General features: G+C 44.4%; 1 protein-coding gene across 1 annotated transcript; it reads right to left on the bottom strand.

Annotated features, from left to right (window-relative positions):
- Nucleotides 1-19,997: 19,997 nt before the first annotated feature.
- LOC117353731 (F-actin-capping protein subunit beta) lies at nucleotides 19,998-21,097 on the bottom strand. Its single transcript, XM_033929982.1, has one exon. It carries the CDS (start codon nucleotides 21,015-21,017, stop codon nucleotides 20,199-20,201), a length of 819 nt encoding a protein of 272 aa, XP_033785873.1. The 5' UTR covers nucleotides 21,018-21,097; the 3' UTR covers nucleotides 19,998-20,198.
- Nucleotides 21,098-21,658: the final 561 nt, after the last annotated feature.

Genomic DNA, 21,658 nt, shown 5'->3' with positions numbered 1-21,658 from the left:
CTTTACCATTTTGCCCGGTCCCAGTGTCAGACTAACCAGTCTATAATTTTCTAGATCACCTCTGGAGCCTTTTTTAAAAATTGGTGTTTCATTGACCACCTTCCAGTCTTCCAGTACCATGCTGGATATTCTATCAGTCCTCTGGGATGTATACCATCAGGTTCAGGTGATTTGCTACTGTTCAGTTTGTCAAATTGACCATTACATCTTCCAGTGTTACAGAGATTTATTTCAGTTTCTCTGACTCATCAGCACTAAATACCATTTCTGGCACTGGTATCTCCCCCACATCTTCCTCGGTGAAGACTGATGCAAAAAATTCATTTAATCTCTCCACTATGGTCTTGTCTTCTCTGAGTGCCCCTTTTACCTCTGTCATCTAGCTGTCCAACTGATTCTTTACTAATTTTTTTTAGCTTTTAAGATGCAGTTTTCATATTTTGATGTATTTTAGGGTTCAGCCAGTTTTCTAGGTTATAATGATGTTCGTCGTTGAAGCGACATGTATGCCACATGTAATCGGACTTTCTGTATGTAAGTGTGTAATTTGTTTTATAGTGTGTTTATTTAAGTAATCTGTAAATTTGTGCAAGCCACTGGAATTGAATGCCCCCGCAGATCAGATCCCTTAAAGGACTCCTCAACTTTAGAAAAGCAATAAAGATATACCTTTTCACCTAACCCCCTGCCCTTGACCAAAGGACTACAAAGAAATGTATATTGGTACCAGAACCTGTATGTGTCACATAAGGAAAACTTGGATTGTAAAATCTTGCACTGTAACTATGGCAAATCTAACCTGTATGTCAAATTAGGTTAAAACTGGTACTGAAAACCTTGCACTGTAAGGAGAACTATGGAAAATTGTAATCGGTAAACTGTATATTATGTATATTAATATTAGACCCCTAGTTTAAGGTTTAGTTTAGTTTAGTAATAACTTTAATAATAATAACTTTATTTTGTATACCGCAATACCACAAGTATCGTCCCCTCCCGCACTAGGACTCCCCTCCCTTTAAACGCCTTTCTTTCCTTCTCTCAAGATGCCCCTCATGTATTCAGATATTCGCTATCCATAGTACTCCAAATTCAAATGGAAGTTCTAAAGAAATACTCAGTTACTCATTACCCATTGAACCCCAATCTGTAACTTTCCCCTCCTCACTATTGTATTATATTCAGACTCATTGTACGATACTGTATTTAGACTTATGTATGGTGTTGTCTTTAGACTTATTGTATTGTATTATATTTAGACTCGTTGTATTATATTGTACTGTGTTGCATACACTCACCGTATCGTATTGTATTGTATTGTTTTGTCTTGTATTGTATGTTGACTTATTGTATTGTATTGTGGCCTTGTTATTCGCTGAATGTCCAGCCCTCTTACAGTGTAAACCGCCTAGAAGTCACCTGACTATGGCGGTATAGAAAAATAAAGTTATTATTATTAAAGTTATTACTAAACTAAACTAAACTACCAAGAGCACACAGACCCGATCCAGCCAAGAGTGTGAGCTCCACCTCCCCCTGCAGTCCACTAGGAAGATCAACTGTTTTTTTACACCTAAGCAGCAACAGGACCAGCCACCACTACCGAGAGCCCTTTGCCCTGATCCAGCCAAACAAGTAAGCTCTTCCCCCAGCATTCCGTTGGAAAAATCAATATGCTTGCTTTTAAATATTATCAGAAGTAGGAGATCAACTGCTTTTACACCTAAGCAGCCTATAATAGGAGCCCTTGCCCCGATCCAACCAGGCATATGAGCTCCTCCCCCTATATCCCGTTTAAGAGATCAATCTACCTGCTTTAAATATCAGCAGCAGTAGAAAAACAACTGCTTTTACATACAAGCAGCAGCGAGACCTACCGCAACCACCAAGAGCCCACAGACCCGATCCTGCCAGGAGTGTGAACTCCTCCCCCTGCAGTCCATTGGAGAGATCAATCTGCCTGCTTTTAAATATCAGCAGCAGTGGACATCAACTGCTTTTACACCTAAGCAGCAACGAGACCAGCCACAACCACCGAGAGCACACAGACCCGATCCTACCAAGAGTGTGAACTCTTCCCCCCATGCAATCCGCTAAGAAGATCGACTGTCGGCTCCGGGCGGCTTTCCCGCAGAGGAGAGAATCCTGCATTCATCGTGGGCCTCCTTGGAGCGGCTGGGGCACGGGCAGTGTGTCTGGGAGGGAATGCATGGATGGGAGAACATCGCAGGGGAGGAGACATAGGCATCCTGGGACTGTCTGCCAAGTCTCTTCCCTGAAGAAGCCCTTTCTGGAAACGTCAATCGCTCCTCCTAAACTTACTTGCTCCACTTCATCACTGACGCTGAAACCGTGGATTGAAGACAAAGTTTTATTTTGTTTTTCTTTCCAGCTTATGATTTATCTTTAATCTTATCTATTGTTTTGCCTTTTGTCTTTGTTTTGTTCTATTTCTATCATTTAAATTTCTCCAGAATTCTACTGTTCAACGGCTCCCCCTTCTGCTTCTATTCCTTTCTCTCCTCTCTTCTACCTTCCAAAGTATTTAGATCAATGCTGTCTTGTTATTTTTATTTTTCCTCTAACTCTACTTTTCACTTCTCTATTACCCTCCAGGTACTTTAGTTAGATTGTGAGCCTTCGGGACAGTAAGGGAATTTTTCAAGTACCTTTCTTATTTCTAATCTTAATGTATATTTTCTGTAAACCGCTTAGAACCTAACGGATGTAGCGGTATATAAGAAATAAATTACATTACATTACATATTATTATTATGTTAAATGTACTGCGTTATTTTGTACGCACCCTGGATAAGGGCGGGGGATAAATAAACAAACAATATAACTAAAAAAACATTTTTACTTTTATGGGGGCTCATTTTACTACTTTGGGGTTATTATGAAAGGGCAGACTGGATGGGCCATTTGGCCTTTATCTGCCATCATGTTTCTATTTTCTAAAAATGCAGATGTCCAAAAAATGGCACAAAACGTTCAAGTGCCGATTTTCAAAACTAAGGGCTCCTTTTACAAAGATGCGCTAGCATTTTTAGCGCACGCTAGCCAAAAATCTACCACATGCTCACGCGCATGGCAATTTAGCATGCGTTAAGGCCCTAGCACACCTTCGTAAAAGGAGCCCTAAGTTTTTAGACGTCATGTAGGGCTTTCACCCTTTAGGACAGTGTTTTTCAACCTTTTTACACCTATGGACCGGCAGAAATAAAAGAATTATTCTGTGGACTGGCATCGGTCCATGGACCAGCGGTTGAGGAACACGGGGCTAAGTTGTGGGCCAGACCCCGCCCATCTCTACCCAATCTCCACCCCAGACCCCGCCCCCATAATAGTACTAATTGTACCTTGCACGTCCCGTGCCTCATATGGAAGCCTTCCCTCTGATGTTGCAACATCAGAGAGAAGGCTTCCGGTTCAGGCGCAGGATTCCCGTAGGAGCCACTGCCCGTGGCTTTGTGCACTGAATCAGTTAGGAAGAGGGAGCTGGCTCGAAGATAACGCCGCATCGATTGCACCGTGGACTGGCGGTTGAAGAACACTGTTTTGGGCCTGATGCACGTGCTGGTCCTGTGGACCAGCAGGAAATTTCTGTGGACCGGCACTGGTCCATGGACCGGTGGTTGAAGAACACTGCTTTAGGACATCTACATGTTAAAGGGGTGTTTAAAAGGTGTGTTTTGAGTGGGCTTAGCACTTGGACGTCTTACAGGGATAATCAAGCCTTTTTTCAAGATGTCCACAGCATCATTTGGACATGCGGAGTTAGACCTCTATTCAAACCTTCTAAGTGCCAAAAAGGTACCCAAACTGAACAAATGACCACTGGAGGGTTGAAAGCATGGCCCCCCCACACTCTCTCTGTGGTCACTAACCATCTCCCACTCCCAAAGATGTGAAAGAAACAGTACATACCAGCTTCTATGACAGTTGCAGATATTATGGGACATTCTAGTAGAGCAGCAAGCAGCTATCTGGAGTAGCCTGGTTTGTGATGTAGTAAACCACAGCGAGGGGGATTTAGGCCCATATCCCACCCTACCCACTACATTTATGGTTGAAAGTGTGAGGCCACAAAACTTACCCAAAGCATACTGTACTACTATATAGGTGACACCTGTAATCATAAGGGTTATTGGGGGGTGGTAGACAGGTAGGTATAGTAGGATGGGGGACTCGTCTTTCTGCTGCTCTCCCTGCTGGTTAATCAGCTGAGCTGGCAGGACTCAGTTGTTCGTAGCAGGGAGAGAAGCTTTGATAGGAGGAACAGTGCTTAGCAATTGCTTTTTTGAACAAGCACCAGGCACAGTCTCTCTCGCTCTTTACCAGCAATTATTCACACAAATAGCGTGCATATAATTTACATGCTATTGTGCTGAGAATCGCTCATAAAATAAAAGTCGCTCCCACTACAGACAATACATAGACTCGCTGGGATGGGAAAAATGGGAGACAGGCAGGTAGAAGAGAAGTCCCTTCCTTAATTTCTGTCCTGGCACCCCCGGGATGTCTAAAACTGGAACGGGAGGGAGGGATGGAAAGCTGTTACACAAGGGGACAGGAAGGAGGAAGAATTGTTGGACATGGGCTGCAGAAGAGGAAGGGAAAGATTCAACAAAGAGGTTGAAAAGGGTGAGAGGGAGAAATCCTGCATATGGTGAAGGGACGGGAGACATGCATGGAGAAGAGAGAGGGAAAAATGTTTGACACAGGGTGAAGGGCAGGGAAAGATGATACTTGGGTGGGGGGGGGGTGAAAAATGATTGGCCTCGGGTGTCACATACCCTAGGTACGCCCCTGTATCACTGCTGTAATTTTATCTGTCTTGATCACTGATGTCTCTCAAATACAAGCCATATCTTATGAGATTCTTGACATTTGGTAGTTCAGCTGCAAGTAAGTTCTCTGTCTGATCCTACCAAATCATGTAAATGAGTTCAAACTTGTAGTCTTGTTTTTGCTTTATTTTCAATATTAGATTATCACTATGACGACACTATGTTGATAACCTGTGAATGAGAAAATGAAACTAAGGTATTAGTGTCAATATGGGTAAGTAAATAAGACAAATTGATAACTGGGGCACTGAAGGCATTAATATCCAATGCAAACACATAAAATCAGTTATCAGAGCACTTAAACAGATTTTCTTTCCTTCTCTATATCTGTATTTTTGCATTATTTATTAAAAGTTCCAGGTAGGTAAATATCATGTTACACAAAATTTAAAGCTATTGCTGATTTTCCACTAGAATTTTTTTTAATTATGACATCTCCAAAATTGTCTAACTAGAAGTTACCTATGTAAAAGGAGAAGGGTCAGTTAGGAGTCCTTTTGCTGGGACACCAAAAGTTATGTCACCACTAACTAGGATGTTATAAGTTGCCATCCCAACTTAAGAACATAAGAACATAAGAAACGCCTTCACCGGATCAGACCGAGGTCCATCTAGTCCGGTGCTCCGCACACGCGGGGGCCCATTTAGGTACTTCCTTTTGGAGTCCCGACTTTACCGTATCCCTCAATATGATATGCACGAAGGTGTGCATCCAACTTGCGCTTGAATCCCAGTACAGTAGTCTCTGCCACAACCTCCTCCGGGAGTGCATTCCAAGCACCCACTACGCGCTGTGTGAAACAGAACTTCCTGGCATTTGTCCTGAACCTGCTGCCACTCAATTTCAGGCTATGACCTCTTGTCCGTGTCACATCTGAAAATGTTAGCAATACTTCTTCTTGGTCTATTTTATCAAATCCTTTTAATATTTTAAAAGTCTCTATCAAATCGCCTCTCAGTCTTCTCTTCTCGAGGGTGAACAGTCCCAGTTTCCTGAGTCATTCTTTGTAGCTCAAATGCTCCATTCCTTTGACAAGTTTCGTGGTTCGCCTCTGCACTTTCTCCAACAGAGTTATATCCCTCTTGAGGGTCTTTCTAAGTTGCATTAAGCAGCTAGCACAAGTTCTTCCTGCGCAGACCTGCGCTAATGGCTGCTGCATACTAGAATCAGCCAGTGCAGTAATAATCCCATGATACCTGCTTAACACAGGTGGAAGAGGGTCATGGATTATAAAAGGATCTTAAAAGAGGAGAAGCTGCCAATGTGGAAGTCAGTGCTACACATTAGCTGTTATGACTGATATCAGTGCAGCTACACCAAATGCCACCTAAAGATATGGTGCTAGGTATAGCTACACTACCAATAGTCATGCCATGGCTCTGTAAGGGAGGAGCACTGACCTCCCCCCTTCACCAAGAAGGCTGGACATAACCCCTAGATCAGAATCCCCCAAAGGCTGCAAAGGCTGTATCATCATCACCCATTCCCTCTTGACATGACACCTCTCAAAGCCCCTCTGAATCATAACCCTCATCTAAGGCCCTCCCCCGGCACAAAACCCCTCCCCATTATCTCCAACATGGCTCTTGCCCAACTCCTGATCCCCTCAATCACCCTGATGACTTACCTAGGACTATCCTTGATTGTCTAATGAAAAGGACAGGGGTGGTCCTTCTCCACTCCCACCCCTGCTGGCTCCTGGTTTCAAAATGATGTCAATGTCCCCTAGTTTAAACAGGCTTTCGGATTGGAGTATAATGTTATGTGTTAATATTTGTTGATGTATTTGTTGCAGAATGTGCAGATTAGAAAATGCTGTAATCAATCAATCAATCAATAAATAGTGTTAGTTTCATGATACTACTGCTAGGGGTCAGCCTTTCACAGTAGCAGCAATTTCTCTTATAACGACATTTGATTCCTAGTGATAGTACTACTAGAGGTCATTGGTGCCATTTTGAAACCCAGAGCCAGATGGAGCAGGAGTATAGGAAGTCCACTCTCACTGTATTCTACTAGATGACTAGGGATATCACGGGTAAGTCCTGAGGGTGGTTGCTTTTCCATTTCTTCTCTCACTTATTCTTCCTTTCCTTCTGCATGGCACTGATCTTTTATTTTCATGTTTCTTTTCTCATTTTTCTCTTCCCTGCCTCTATATCCACCCATATATGATTTTTACCATTTATTCTCCCTTTCGCTTACCCTCTAGTCTAGGAAGCTAGGGACATTGGGAAGGGGCTTTCACCTAGGGAAGGAGCTTGGATTATGATTTAGAGGAAGGGCTTGGAGGGGGTTGTGATATGAGGCAGCAGCTTACAAGGGGAAGAAAATAGGAGAATGAAACCCTGGGGACCTCATCACGAGGTTCCTTTCAAGGGAGACTGTTTTTGGGTGGGTGGTACTGCCAGAGGTGATCCTACTCATTGAGTATGGAGATCAGATTGGGTAGCAGCTGCTGTCAAGGGTAATAGAATCAGGTCAGAGGTTCAGTCAACGATATGAAGTAAATGAGGTTTGTGCTTCTGCAAGTAGTATTTTTGGCTTTGTACCAAACTTTATGTTTTAGCAAATAATGTGGGTATCTGTGTAGGAGGTAATTTTATAAGGAGCTATCTAAAATTAAACAGCCTGTATGCTTGTAAATGCCGGTGTTCTAGTCATATATATACCATCGAAAGCATATATTTGGCATAACATACAGTACGTATCTAGGGGGGTCAATATTTTAAAAGGTTTAACTAGTTGGGAAAGGCTTTTGCCCAGCTAAACCCTGCTGAGCTGGCCATGCTTGAATATTCAATATCGCTTAATCGAGTAATACCGCTAAATATTCCCTCTGACCAGCCCTTCCCTAATTGCCCGCCACATTATGGCCCTGTTCATAAATGATGATAAGCAGTACTTCTTACATTTACTGCACAGGATCTGCATTTACCACACCCTAACCTTTGTGTTTAAGGTAGAAAAAAAAAATGGGCCCCTTAAGTGGAATACTTATCACATCTTCAGCTGAACTACTTAAATGAACAGGTTGGTTGAAAATCCATCATTAAGGGAAGCAGATAAGTCATCCTGTTATCTTTATATGCCACTGAATACTGATCTCTAGTTTTCAGCCATTTCTTTGTGTATTTTCCTAGCACAGATAAAATAAAAATGTAAGAAATTCTAGGACTCGATAGATTAGACTTAGTGTGAAAACAATGGCTTGAATAATGGCTGTTAAATTATGGGTGTCATAAATTATACTGATAAGATATTAACATGGGGTGGTAGACTGAGTAGGTAGGTAGTGCAGATATTGTATGGCAGTAAAGCACTGTTTGTATAGTTATTATGTACCAGAACTAGAGTACACAAGCACTGACAGTAAAAATACACAGTTCTGTTCAATAAACCTGTATACTGTATATCAGTAAAAGAGTGGTTATAAGTCTACAAATATAGTAGCCGTAACTGATTTTGCCCTGGTCATAAAGCTAGAAGTGAGACAATCCTGTGAGGAATATACTGACATTTCACGTGGAGGGCATTTTCGATATGTCATCCAATTCCAATTGTAGATGTTTTTACAGAAAATGTCTACAATTCTCATCCTGAGCATAACAATTTTCAAACCTGAAAAATGTCTATATTTTTTTGTTTTGAAAATTGCTATTTTCCGGATGTTTCTGTGTTCAGTGCATATTTCTTAAGATATATATAAAAAAAAATAAAAATAAAAAGTCCTAGAGAAAAACACACAAAAATAAGTCATAGGGATGACTGTGTGGCACCATTCTTGTTAAACTGGCCACAAAGAGACCCCTACAGAGCAGAGGGACAACCTAGTGGTTAGGGCAGCAGACATCACATAAAGGGACCCAGGTACAAATCCTACCTTAACACCCTTATTTTGTATTATGAGTTCTACATGAACACCTAAAAGCCTACTGTACCTAACTGTACATAAGTTCAAAAGCCCTCAGATCTGCAGGTGTCACCTATTTATAGGTAGAGTTCATATTTTGTGGGTTTTGGAAAGCTCACAATTTTCACTACAACTGTACTAGTTAGAGTACGATATACACCTGGGTCCCTTTCTATACTGCACTGACCCTAGCCTATTCCTGGGACCAACTTGCTGCTCTAATTGGCATTTTGGTTCTTTATGCGTGGAGGAGGTCTTCATGTGGCTTTGGAATCCCTGTCAGCACAGGTATGCCATTTCCCCTTGGGTGTGCCAGGGAGAGCAGAAAGTAAAATTGGATTTGCTTTAGTTGGGGAGGGTAGAGATAACATTTTTGGCCCACCTACTTTGCTTTCTTGCCCATCCTAAGTCAGCTGCCTGGCTATGCTACTTTGATGTTTCATCTTTTAAACTGTTGGTGCAATCATTAGTTTTAAGTCACTTGAACTAGTGCAATAGTGTTTGCTTTGCTGGTATTCAAAAAAATCTTCGTAGATTATGTATCATCCAGAATATTGCTGTTCATCTGATTTTTAATTTGAAGAGGTCTGATCATGTTACTTCTTTTTTTTTGTGAACTACATTGGCTACCTGTTGAAGCTCGTGTGAAATTCAAGTTTGGATGAATCTGTTTTAAGTTGTTATCAGGTCAAGTACCCAACTATCTTGTAGATTCATGAGGGGTCACGTGATGCTGTTTGCCTAGCCAGACGTGTGCTCGTGGAGCTCCACTCACCCTCTCTTAAAAACGACAATTTCTCAGCATTAAACACCCCGTTTTTGCTATTTCCAGCACATAGCAGAGGAATACCTGGGGCAGACGGCTTTTCGAGGCAGTCCAGGGCGTTCTTACCCGGAATGCCAACAAAGACACAGAGGGGACTCCGGGATCACCCAAAATCACCGTTGGTTAAAATGGCTGCAGTCCCTACCTCCTTTACCGTACCGGCTGGGGACTGGATCCAAGAGATCACTAAATCAGTCACGGTGGCGCTGGCGGATAGCTTGAACAAGCTGCAGTTGGCTGTGGATGAGTTGAATGAAAAATTTGACTCCCAGGGCCATAGGCTGACTGAGGCAGAACAATGCATATCAGCGCAAGAGGACTGCAGCAACGATATGGCAGCTCAGATCCTTGCACTTCAGAAAGAGACGCAGAATCTACAGGAGCGGGTGGAAGAACAGGAAAATCGCAACAGGCGTAACAATCTGCATCTTGTTGGTTTGCCGGAATCTGTTAAAGATGTGGATCTTTATCGCATCTTTAGTCAATGGGCCTTTCCTCCACCGAGAACAAATATGGCTGCGAGCGGGCACATCGTGTGGGTGCTCGACAGGCAGAAGATCAGCGCCCCAGGATAGCTATCGCCCGTTTCTGCACTTGGAAGGAAAAGGAAGCGCTACTGCGGGCATACCGCAAAGTTCCCTCTCTGGACTATGAAGGCCATAAGATTCTACTGTTCAATGATTACTCAGTGCGGGTAGCTGCGCAGCGCAAGTTAATGTCCCCATACTGCACTGTGCTGAACCGCAAGGGTATCTCCTTCGCTCTGGTTTTCTCTGCTAAGCTACGGTTTGGCATGAGGGGAAAACTATACCGCTGCACTCTGCTGTGGACGCTCGTGCCTATATGGACAAACTGTATAAGCCGTGAATTGTGCATTGGCGGTGTTTGCTTCTGGTTCTGGATGCCTGGCCCGGTTGGTCATGCAGGACTTGGACTTGGGAGGATTTCCCTGGGGTTTGGTCCCCTATGTTCCTGGATAAGGGAGATGGGACTGGAGAATTTTGCTCTGGGGGCCGCTAGATCAGCTACTGGCCCGGCACTGGGATGTCTTCTCATGTCTGGACTTGCGGCCCTTGCCTTGGTTTTGGCCTGGGAGATGCCTGTTTCTGGACTTACTCAACTTAGCCCACCCCCGGGGTGTTTACTATTCTAGATCCCAGTAACCGGATCTGGGGGCCACCTTCAGATTGGACTATTTTGTGTACTCTCGAGCCCCAGTTACAGTATCTAGTTTGGGGGTCCTGGGTAGAGCTTTGTGAGTTGTCTCCTCAGGGTTTTAGTGTGTTGAGGGCTTTGGGCTGTGCCTTGTGCTTGTTTACTGGTTTTGTGGTTATTATACTGTACCTTCATTTGCTGTTCACTTTTGCTATTGGTACTCCTCATTTTCAATTTGTCAGTTCACTTTCTTTTTTCCCCTTTGCTCTTTTGTTTTCTGACAGTCTATGTAGTTTCTGCATGGGGTAAGGTGGTTGGGTGAGTGGGATTCCATAGGGGAGAGGGAGGGTTAGTATGGCTGGCAATGGGGGTATCCGCGGGGATAGGGTTGCAGATTGGTTCTTGGGTCAGGAGGGTAGGTTTGGGGAGGGCAGGTGTGTGAATGAGGGGGAGCAGGGGCGTATATGTGTGAAGAGTGGGGATAGGTGGGTGTGGTTCTGGTTGTGTGTAGCGCTGTGTGTGGGGGGGGGTGGAACGGGGGGGGGGGTGGATGGTTCTTTGGACAGGAGTGCGACTTTGGGACCTACTGCTTCCATTTTTGCTTTTCACATATTATCTTCTGGCTCTGGGCCTAGCTGGGGGGCCCGGGCACCAGTTTCTTTCGACTGGCTCGCCCTTTGGGCACTCTGGTGGCTTTTTATGCTTAGTAGTTATGGTTAATTTGACTGTGGCCACTTTCAATGTGGATGGTATCCACTCACCAGTGAAACATAAGAAGATACTCACCTGGCTTAAGCAGCACCACATTGATATTGCTTACCTGCAGGAAACTCACCTTATTGCATCTGAACATGAGAAGCAGCGTAGGGATTGGGTAGGTGAAGTGGGCTATTCGGCCTACAATGGCAGGCGACGTGGGGGTCGCCATTTTAGTCCATAAACAGTTGCCTCTTAATATCCATAAGATAGTTCAGGATAAAGCTGGCCGCTATGTCCTCCTATTGGGAGAACTGTGGGGGTCACATTTCCTTTTTTGTAATCTTTATGCCCCTAACATTTATAGCCACAAATTCTATTCCGGGCTTTTGGGCATATTGACGCAATATCCTACATACCAGCTGGTTGTTGGCGAGGATTTTAATATCACGGCTGACCCCACTTTGGATTGTTCCCCTGCTAAGCCGCGGCCTCGTAGTCACGACCAGAGGGGGGTGAATTTTCTCTGTGGTCATTTGGGGTTGGTGGATGCATGGAGAACGCTGCACCCATTTGACCGAGAATTTACATTTTTCTCTCATCCCCACACCATGTACTCACGCCTGGACTATCTTTTGGTGTCGTCTTCTCTCTTTTCCAGGGTTGACACCGTCACTATCAAAGACACGTCGCTTTCGGATCATGCGGCGGTGGTACTTACGTTGAGAGTCACGGACCGGCAAGGGGAGCGCTCATGGCGTTTTGCCGCAGCTCTATATGGTGACAAGGACTTTCACACCTATCTTAGAGCTAAATGGCTTGAGTACAACTCCTACAATCATTCGTCGGGGGTGGATCCTGAAATTTTATGGGAAGCTTCTAAGGCGGTCATGCGTGGGCATATTATTCAGTATGTTACTGCTAAGCGACGGAACCAGGATGAGGCACTCATGACCCTCTCGGGGAAGCTAACAACACTGCATCGGTGCCATTACATCAGTTTGGACAAGGCTGAGCTTCAGCAACTTAAGTCTATTCATCTTCAAATCAGCGATATCCTTGACCAGAAGGCCCGGCACAACATCTACTATCAGAAGTTCAGACTATATCAGTGGGGGAGTAAGGCGGGCAAGCTCCTTGCAAATTTAGTCAGTCCTTTCCGGAAGAAACAACTTGTCTGACTGGTACGGAATAAGCAGGGAACGTGTTTTACTCAAGAGTCTCAAATCCAGGATCAATTTGTGGAGTTTTATCGGTCACTCTATGCGTGGCGAGATTTCACTGAGGCGGAGAGGGATCATTTTTTCCAGGCTATTACTCTTCCGCGGCTCTCGGAGACTCAGGCAGCACAGTTGAATGTGCCTATATCGGCTGAAGAGATTCCCCCGGGAATCAAGAAGCTGCATCTCGCTAAAACGTCAGGCCTAGATGGATATGACCCTGAGTATTACAAACTTTTATCTGATCTCTTAGCTCAGCCACTGGGGGACTTTTTCCATTACTTATCTCATAGTTCGACGGGCCCCCGGAGCAACTTGGCTCATATTACTTTGCACCTTAAACCTGGAAAGGACCCTACCCAGGTTGGCTCTTATCGACCTATCTCCTTATTGAACCAGGATGTTAAGTTACTAGCCTCAATCTTGGCGGCTCGGTTAAATGTGTTTTTACCGCAGCTCATTGGAGAGGACCAGGTGGGGTTTGTTCCACACCGATATGCTTCTATGAACCTACTTAAGGCATTGTCGGCAATGCACGATCGCAGTGGGGACAGAGGCACTTCTGCAATCGCTGGTCTTGATATGGAAAAGGCCTTCGAAAGCATATCCTGGCAATACTTATTCTGGGTACTCCTGGCGTACGGCATGTCGGGGAATTTTGTGCACTGGATTGAGGGCCTTTACACCAAACCCCAGGCCCGTCTTATTATCAATGGCGGCCTTTCGTCCTCCTTTGACTTATGCCGTGGAACCTATCAAGGGTATCCTCTTTCTTCGCTCTTGTTTGTTTTGGCCCTGGAGCCTTTGGCCATTAAGATCCGAGCAAGCCCTCAGCTGCGAGGGATCCAGGTGGGGCCTACCGAGTGCCGTCTTACTCTGTTCGCCGATGACATCTTGCTTTTTATGGATCAGACCCCTCTTCATTTACCGGTAGCTCTTCGCCTGGTGACGGATTTTGGGGTCATCTCGGGCCTCAAGGTGAATTGTGAGAAGTCTAAGTTGATGCCCCTCACGGGCCTTGCCTGGGAGCCCTGGCACGCCTGTTTACCCATACCCCCGGTACGTACACCAATGCGGTATCTTGGCATCTACTTATATCCTGACCCGCGGGTTCTTTACAAGCATAACATTGTGGATGCCATTGACAAAATTAGACTTCTTTGCCGCACATGGAAGGACCTTCCCTTGTCTTTACTCGGCCGGGCTGCTTTGATCAAGATGATACTTTTACCTAAACTTCTCTATCCTCTGCAGACTGTGCCCTTCTGGATCTTACACCATGATATTGGCAAACTTTGATCCGTTTTTACTACATTTTTGTGGCGCCATCACTCGGCGCGCATCAGTTATGCCAAGCTGACCCTCCCTAGGGGGCGGGGTGGTCTAGGGCTCCACGATGTTAGAGTGTATAATGTTGCGGCTCTTCTCCGTTTTATCCATGAGGGTATTTCGGGCTTTGCTTGGTTTTCCCCCACGGGGTAGCTATCGGCTTGGTGTGCTTCTTTTACGTTCTTGAACCTTTTGCATACCCCTAGTGCTACTAGGGGGGGGGGAGGATTGCCTTCTAAACTTCGGTTTCTGAGACCTTTTCGCTTGGTGTGGAGGTGGTGGCATCGGGCTCAGGATAGAATCCTCTTTGCCTCTCCATTTCTACAACTGATGGGTAATGCTGACTTCCTGCCGGGCATTAGACGTAGCCCCTTTGCAGTTTGGGCTTCTCGTGGGGCCCATACCCTCCATGAGATGATTGATGGCGCCATGGGCTCCTTTTCCATGTTTGCTCATTTCAGGGAGCGCTGGGACGTACCGAACGCTCAAAAACCCAGCATTATTTCTGCAGCCTTCAGCAGCTACACGGGCCGGGGTGGCTGTGTGGGCCTTTGGATGAGTATCTATTTCGTATTCCGGCTGCGGGGGATTCCTTATCTGTCTGGTATAGGGTGGCCGGCACGGCCAACTCTAACGGTCTCCTTTCTCAGTTGCGGGCTGCGTGGAATGACAATCTGTCTGCCTACTATACACCTGAAGCCTTCCAGGAGCTTTTTCACACCTTGCAGGTCTTCGTGAAGTCCGCAGCTTGGCAGGAAACTCAATTCAAGATTCTCCACAGGGCTTATATTACCAGGGCGAGGGGCGCCCGGATGGGCCTTTGGGATGATGCCTTATGTACCAAATGTGAAGGGGCACAGGGGACACTTTTACACTCCTTTTTGGAGTGTCCCTCACTCACTTTGTGGAACTCATCCTTTGCGCAGCTTCGATTGGTTTTGCAGGTTGAGTTGGAGTGGGATTATAAGACGCTGCTTTTGGGGGACCAGTCTTTGCTGGAAGCTCAGGGCCTCTCAGTGCCCCAGCGGCGATTTATCTACTTGATCTTTTTGACTGTCAAACGAACTATATTGCATCACTGGACACAGGCTGGGGACATCCCCCAAGAAAGCTGGCTGGGACAGATGTCTGAATTGGCCTGTTTTGAGCTCTGCTATTACAAGCATTTGTTCAATCCTGCGGTGTTGGCATATCTGGCACTATGGAAGGTGTATCTGCAGTTACCCATGGTCACACATTACAGGGGTGGGTTAGAGGGGTGAGTGAATGGGGTGTGTGTTTCCGCTTGTGGGGTGTCTGTATGTCTAATGTATGGCTAGAGGGTTGATTGGGATGTTTGTGTGCTTTATAAATCCAAAAATGTAAAGGGTCGGCTGGGTAACAGGGAATGTACTTTTCATTTCCACTTTCCCCCATAGGGGGATTATGGGGCTTGCTGTCTTTCTCTATGTCTTTTATGTGGTACTGGGGGACACCCCTCTATTACCTCTTTGTTTTAGCTATCTTCGCATCTTAGCTTGCTGGGGGGTGTCGGTCCTTTTCTTTTGTTGCTTTGTTGCTCCGTGATACCAGTCTTGATCCGGTACCTAAACGCAGAGAGTGTCTTTCTGTTGTATTTTTTTACTGCTTATTTGTATTTGCGCCTTTGGCTTTTCTGTTTTGCCTGTTGCCCTGTGGTTTTACCCTTTCTAATAAACATGATTACAAAAAAAAAAAAATCTTGTAGATTCATTCACTTTTGCATATTATATGTGTTTCCGAAGTACACATGCCCTATTTCTTTTTCCATCAATAAAAGGTTGCCAATGTAAGAAATATCATCAGCATCTTTACTCGTACCAAGCAGCACTATGGGATAAGGATCTTAAATCTATAATATTGATCTCCAGTTCTTATTGTACAATTATTCTTTTTTGTAAACTGCACTGAACTTAATAGTATTGTGGTATAGAAATGGATTTTTATGTTTACCGTATGTTTATAGGAATAGCCATATTATCTGAAGCTGGTTAGAGCCACAGCCTCAGCACCCTGAGATTGTGGGTTCAAATCCCATACTGCTCCTTGTGACCCTGGGCAAGTCACTTAATCCCACAACGAATATAAACCTCACTGGTTAGGGATCAATTACGGAATGGCACAAGAGCCCTTAAAGTCCCAAGGAATTTTATACAGAAAGGGTGGTAGATGCATGGAACAGTCTTCCAGAAGAGGTGGTGGAGACAGAGATTGTGACTGAATTCAAAAAAGCATGGGATAGGCACATGGGATCTCTTAGAGAGAGGAATAGATAATGGTTACTGCGGATGGGCAGACTGGATGGGCCATTTGGCCTTTTTCTGCCATCATGTTTCTATAGTAAGAACCATTTCCCACATGTTAAGTATACTTTTTATGGAAAAAAATGCTCCTACATAGTCAAGACACATACAGTAGATGCTTGTGTTGTACCTAATTTTTAAAGGCAATATACAATAATAGAGTTTACTTTAAACCTGTGATTAAACATTCTCTTAAAGCAAGAACTTGTACAGCTAGAAGGGAGCCAAGAAAATTGTTGGTATGTATTTCTATACACACTTTGAAATATGTATAATTATTTGTGCTATTTTGTGAGTTTTCTGAACAAAATTAAATTCTCTGTCTTTCAATTTCTTTTAGCCTTCAGCTGCTCTGAGGAGGGCAGTCTCAATGACCTAAGTAAATCATTATTTACTCAGGTTAATTGCTCTGAAAATTCTCCTCAGCATGCCCTGTTTCTTTGTGGGGTCCTGTGGAAGGTTAGGTTTATGTTGGGTGCCCATTACCCAGTTTGCTCAAGCATACTCTGAGAGATTAACAGAAAAAATATTTTAAAAGCATGCTGCGGTTGCACAGCCCTGTATTCCACCATCTGGGCTGCTGTGCCAACCCACTACAGAATGAGTCACGTGCCAGTATTGAAAAGCAGCACTTCAATGATTGTCAGGCCTACCATCAACCTAAACCAGCAAAAAAGGGTCCCTTTTGTTTTTCTGTATGCTCCCCATCTTCCCCTATATTCTTAGAATTTAAAGATTTACAAATAGCTTCCGTGTGATCCTTATCCTACCTGTTTCCCTCATTCTGGGAAACTTTTGCTTTTGGTAGGACAAAACATTCCAAACCTGCAATCAAGCCTCTGAATCCTTATTGTTGCCATTACGAGAAAACCTTGAAAATTTTTGACAGCAAGTGGTTCCTTATCAAGGACTTCAATGCTGTTTACGAGTGCCATGGTTACAGTAGGAGCTAGACTGATTATATTCACATGCAGGAAACAACGCAATGAAAACAGGATTTGCAAGGCTCCGGCTGTGCTGCCCCCAAGAATTCTAGGAAGTTATTGTACTTTATAAAACAGTCTGTGGTATGCTAGATGTCTATAGTTTTTCAGGTCATGCCCTATCATGCTGCATTTCAGATGAAATGAAACTGTTTATGAACAAGAACACATGCTGAATTGTTTACTCCCACAGTTCATCGAAGGTGCTACATTTCAATTTGTTTTTCAGGATGGCACAGGGAATATATCATAGATTTTTTGGCAGCAGCGGGCGGCCATTTCAAAGGAGTGTGTCAAGTTAACACTGAAAAATCATCTTAATGCATGAAGAAAGTCACGAAGCCATCACGTCCGCAGGACGTCGAATGCAGACCAAAGTGAAGAAGAGACCTCTTTACACATTTCACTTTTACATTATGAGCTTCCCGTGTTTCCTGCCATAACTGACCTGCATCTCACCAGAGGGAGAGCCATTGGTAGAAAGATTGCTGATGTTAGCTTAAAGGGAGGTGAGGTGAAGAGAAGGAAAGAAATCAAGGTGGGGGAAAGAGGGATTACGGTACATTTACGTGGCAGAACGATGGAAACTGACCAACAATACAAAAAGGCCAGAAAATGATTATTAATTAAAGATTCTGATGTATGAAGACCCCTGAAAAGTGCCATGATTTTAAAAGAATATCAATGGATAACAAAGTTATGTGCTTTGAAACTGAAAAGCAAACATGGTTTTTGCTGCACTCATTTGAAATGCATACATTACACCTATTTTAAGCACATAAGCAATGCCTCTGCCGGGTCAGACCTGAGGTCCATCGTGCCCAGCAGTCCGCTCACGCAGCGGCCCAACAGGTCCAGAACCTGCGTAATAATCCTCTATCTATACCCCTCTATCCCCTTTTCCAACAGGAAATTGTCCAATCCTTTCTTAAACCCCAGTACCGTACTCTGCCCTATTACATCCTCTGGAAGCGCATTCCAGGTGTCCACCACCCGCTGAGTAAAGAAAAACTTCCTAGCATTTGTTTTGAATCTATCCCCTTCTAATTTTTCCGAGTGCCCTCTTGTTCTTTTATGTTTTGAAAGTTTGAAGAATCTGTCTCTCTCCACTTTCTCTATGCCCTTCATGATCTTGTAGGTTTCTATCATGTCTCCTCTGAGTCTCCACTTTTCCAGGGAGAAGAGCTCCAGCTTCTCCAATCTTTCATTGTATGAAAGGTTTTCCATACCCTTAATCATTCGTGTCGCTCTCCTCTGGACCCTCTCAAGTATTGCCATATCCTTCTTAAGATGCGGTGACCAATACTGAACACAGTACTCCAGGTGCGGGCGCACCATTGCCCGATACAACGGCAGGATGACTTCTTTCGTTCTGGTCGTAATACCATTTTTAATAATACCCAACATTCTGTTCGCCTTCTTCGCGGCTGCTGCGCATTGCGCCGTTGACTTCATTGTTGTATCCACCAGTACACCCAAATCTCTTTCAAGGTTACTTCCCTCTAATACTAATCCCCCCATTTGGTAGCTGAACATCGGGTTCTTTCTCCCTATATGCATGACCTTGCATTTCCCTACATTGAATTTCATCTGCCATTTATTTGCCCACTCCTCCAGTTTGCTTAGGTCTCTTTGTAGGGCCTCACACTCTTCCGTAGTTCTGACCCTTCTACAGAGTTTAGTGTCATCCGCAAATTTTATAACTTCACATTTCGTCCCCGTTTCTAGATCATTAATAAATACATTGAACAGCAGCGGTCCAAGTACAGACCCCTGCGGAACTCCACTTGTGACTTTTCTCCAGCCCGAGTAGTGACCCTTCACTCCAACCCTCTGTCTCCTGCCTGCCAACCAGTGTTTGACCCATCTGTGTACGTCCCCTTCCACCCCGTGGTTCCACAGCTTCCTAAGTAACCGCTCATGGGGTACCTTGTCAAAGGCCTTTTGGAAGTCAAGGTAGATGATGTCTACAGGTTCCCCTTTGTCCAAATGGCTGTTTACCCCCTCGAAGAAGTGCAGTAAGTTTGTTTGGCACGATCTTCCCTTGCAGAAGCCATGTTGGCTCGCTTTCATCAGCCCATTTTTTTCGATGTGCTCACAGATGCTGTCCTTTATCAGTGCTTCTACCATCTTGCCTGGAACCGATGTCAAACTTACCGGCCTATAGTTTCCCGGGTCTCCTCTTGACCCCTTTTTAAAGATAGGTGTAACATTTGCTATCTTCCAGTCCTCCGGTATCTCTCCAGTTTTCAAGGATAGGTTGCAAACTCGTTGGAGTATTTCCGCTATCTCATTTCTTAGTTCTTTTAGTACCCTAGGGTGGATTCCATCTGGGCCTGGTGATTTGTCGCTTTTCAATCTATCTATCTGTTGGAGGACATCCTCATGGCTCACCTCTATTGCCGACAGTTTTTCTTCTTGATCACCATGGAAGATCACGTCGGGTTCCGGTACATTGTATGTGTCCTCGCTTGTGAAGACTGACGAGAAGAATTTGTTTAACCTGTCAGCTACCTCTTTTTGCTCCTTTATCACTCCCTTTTTATCTCCATCATCCAACGGTCCTACTTCCTCCCTCGCCGGTTTCTTCCCCTTAACATATCTGAAGAATGATTTGAAGTTTTTTGCCTCCCTGGCCAGTCTCTCTTCGTATTCTCTTTTCGCTCTCCTTTTTTTTTTTTTTTTTTTTTTTTTTTTTTAAAGTTTCTACAATTTTATTAATAGGACTCAATGGCAATGGATGGATAACCTGATGCAGACTCTGACATTTCATTTCAATTCATTCAACTTATTTATGGACTGTCATGACAAAAAGGCAACTGAGAAGGGGGGGGGGGAGAAATAAAGTCTAAGAAATTAGAATGAGTGCATGGCATGTCTTCAATTTGAATGGAAACCATTTTAACTCTGCTGCTTTCTCTTCAAGGCTTCCACCAGGTCATTTTTAAGAGCGTCTTGTTTTGATTTGTCTGCAAACGTCTGAACGGACCTCAGTCCATTAACAATGTCCTTGGTTTTCCCAAAATAGATCTCGTTGAGTGTGCTTCGGATCTTATTTTCCATATCCTCTACTAGTCTTCCAATATTGGCTATGTGTGGCGAAGAATCACTCACGGTCTCATCCTTCTCCATCTGTCTAGTGAGGCTGCCTCCAAGATTCATGGTACCTGATCCAGTCTTGTTGGTCTGCAGCCAGAGCATTACTGTGGACGTTAGCTTGTAATGTGCAGTGCGACCACTTGACTTTTCCTGGACTTCCACAACATGGATCGAGTCCCAGCAGCCTTTAATTTTCTTTGAACCATCACCAGCTTTCTTGATCAGTATAACCCCCGCAAAGCCATGGTCCAAATCCCAAAGGTACACAGAAGATACCCCCCCTTCAAAGTACAGGTCTCGGTACTGATCAAAGGCATTATTGGCTTCAACTTCCAGTTTCCGTAGTCGGGCAGATGGCATAGCTCCATCTTCGAGAGGCGGGTCATACTTGTTACTCCATGGTGACCTATATGAATCTCCATCTCTGTTGTAGTCACACAATAGATAATCTTTTCCTACCACTTTGTCTCTGGCAATCTTCAGTGGCTGGTCAACAGAGGACAGAAGATCTTCGCACAGGGTGGGGACCAAATCAATGAGGTCACTCAAATTTTTCTCAATTTGTTGGGGAGGCAAACGCCTCATTAAATCCAAGGCACAGTCCAGCTGTTGGTCACTCATGGCTCCGGCGCTCACTGCGGTGTGGCGGAGGCGCGGCTCGGGCTGGCTCTCGCTGGCTCTCGGTGTCCCGTCTCGCCTCGCTCTCCTAACCACTTGGTGACACTCTCTTTGGCCTTTCCTGTGTTCATCCCAGTTTTCTCCAGTCTGGTCCTTTTTCCATTTCCGGAATGATTTTTTTTTTTGTCTCCTATCGCTTTCTTCACCTCATTGTTTATCCATGCGGGGTCTTTTGTTCGGTTTTTTTTGCACCCTTTTCTAAATATGGAGATGTACATATGTTGTGCTTCTTGCACTGTGCCCTTGAATAGAGACCAGGCTTGCTCTACAGTTTCTGTTTTCCTTGAGCTGTTTCTAAGTTTTTTTTTTGTTTTTTTTTCTTCTTACCATTGCTCTCATAGCATCATAGTTCCCTTTCTTGAAGTTGAGCGTTGTCACTGTGGTTCTTTTCCCTTTTGTTGTACTTACTCCTAATTTGTACTGGATCATGTTGTGATCACTGTTTCCTATTGGCCCTACTACTTCCACTTCTTTTGCAGGTCCCCCTAATCCGTTGAGGATTAGGTCAAGAGTGGCATCTCCTCTTGTTGGTTCCTTGACAAGCTGATCCATAAAGCAGTCACTCACAGCCTCTAAGAATTCTG

Source organism: Geotrypetes seraphini, chromosome 2 (assembly GCF_902459505.1).
Source record: "Geotrypetes seraphini chromosome 2, aGeoSer1.1, whole genome shotgun sequence".
Lineage (NCBI taxonomy): Eukaryota > Metazoa > Chordata > Amphibia > Gymnophiona > Dermophiidae > Geotrypetes > Geotrypetes seraphini.
Note: the sequence above shows the minus strand (reverse complement) of the source record. Positions and strands in the feature narration are given on the sequence as shown.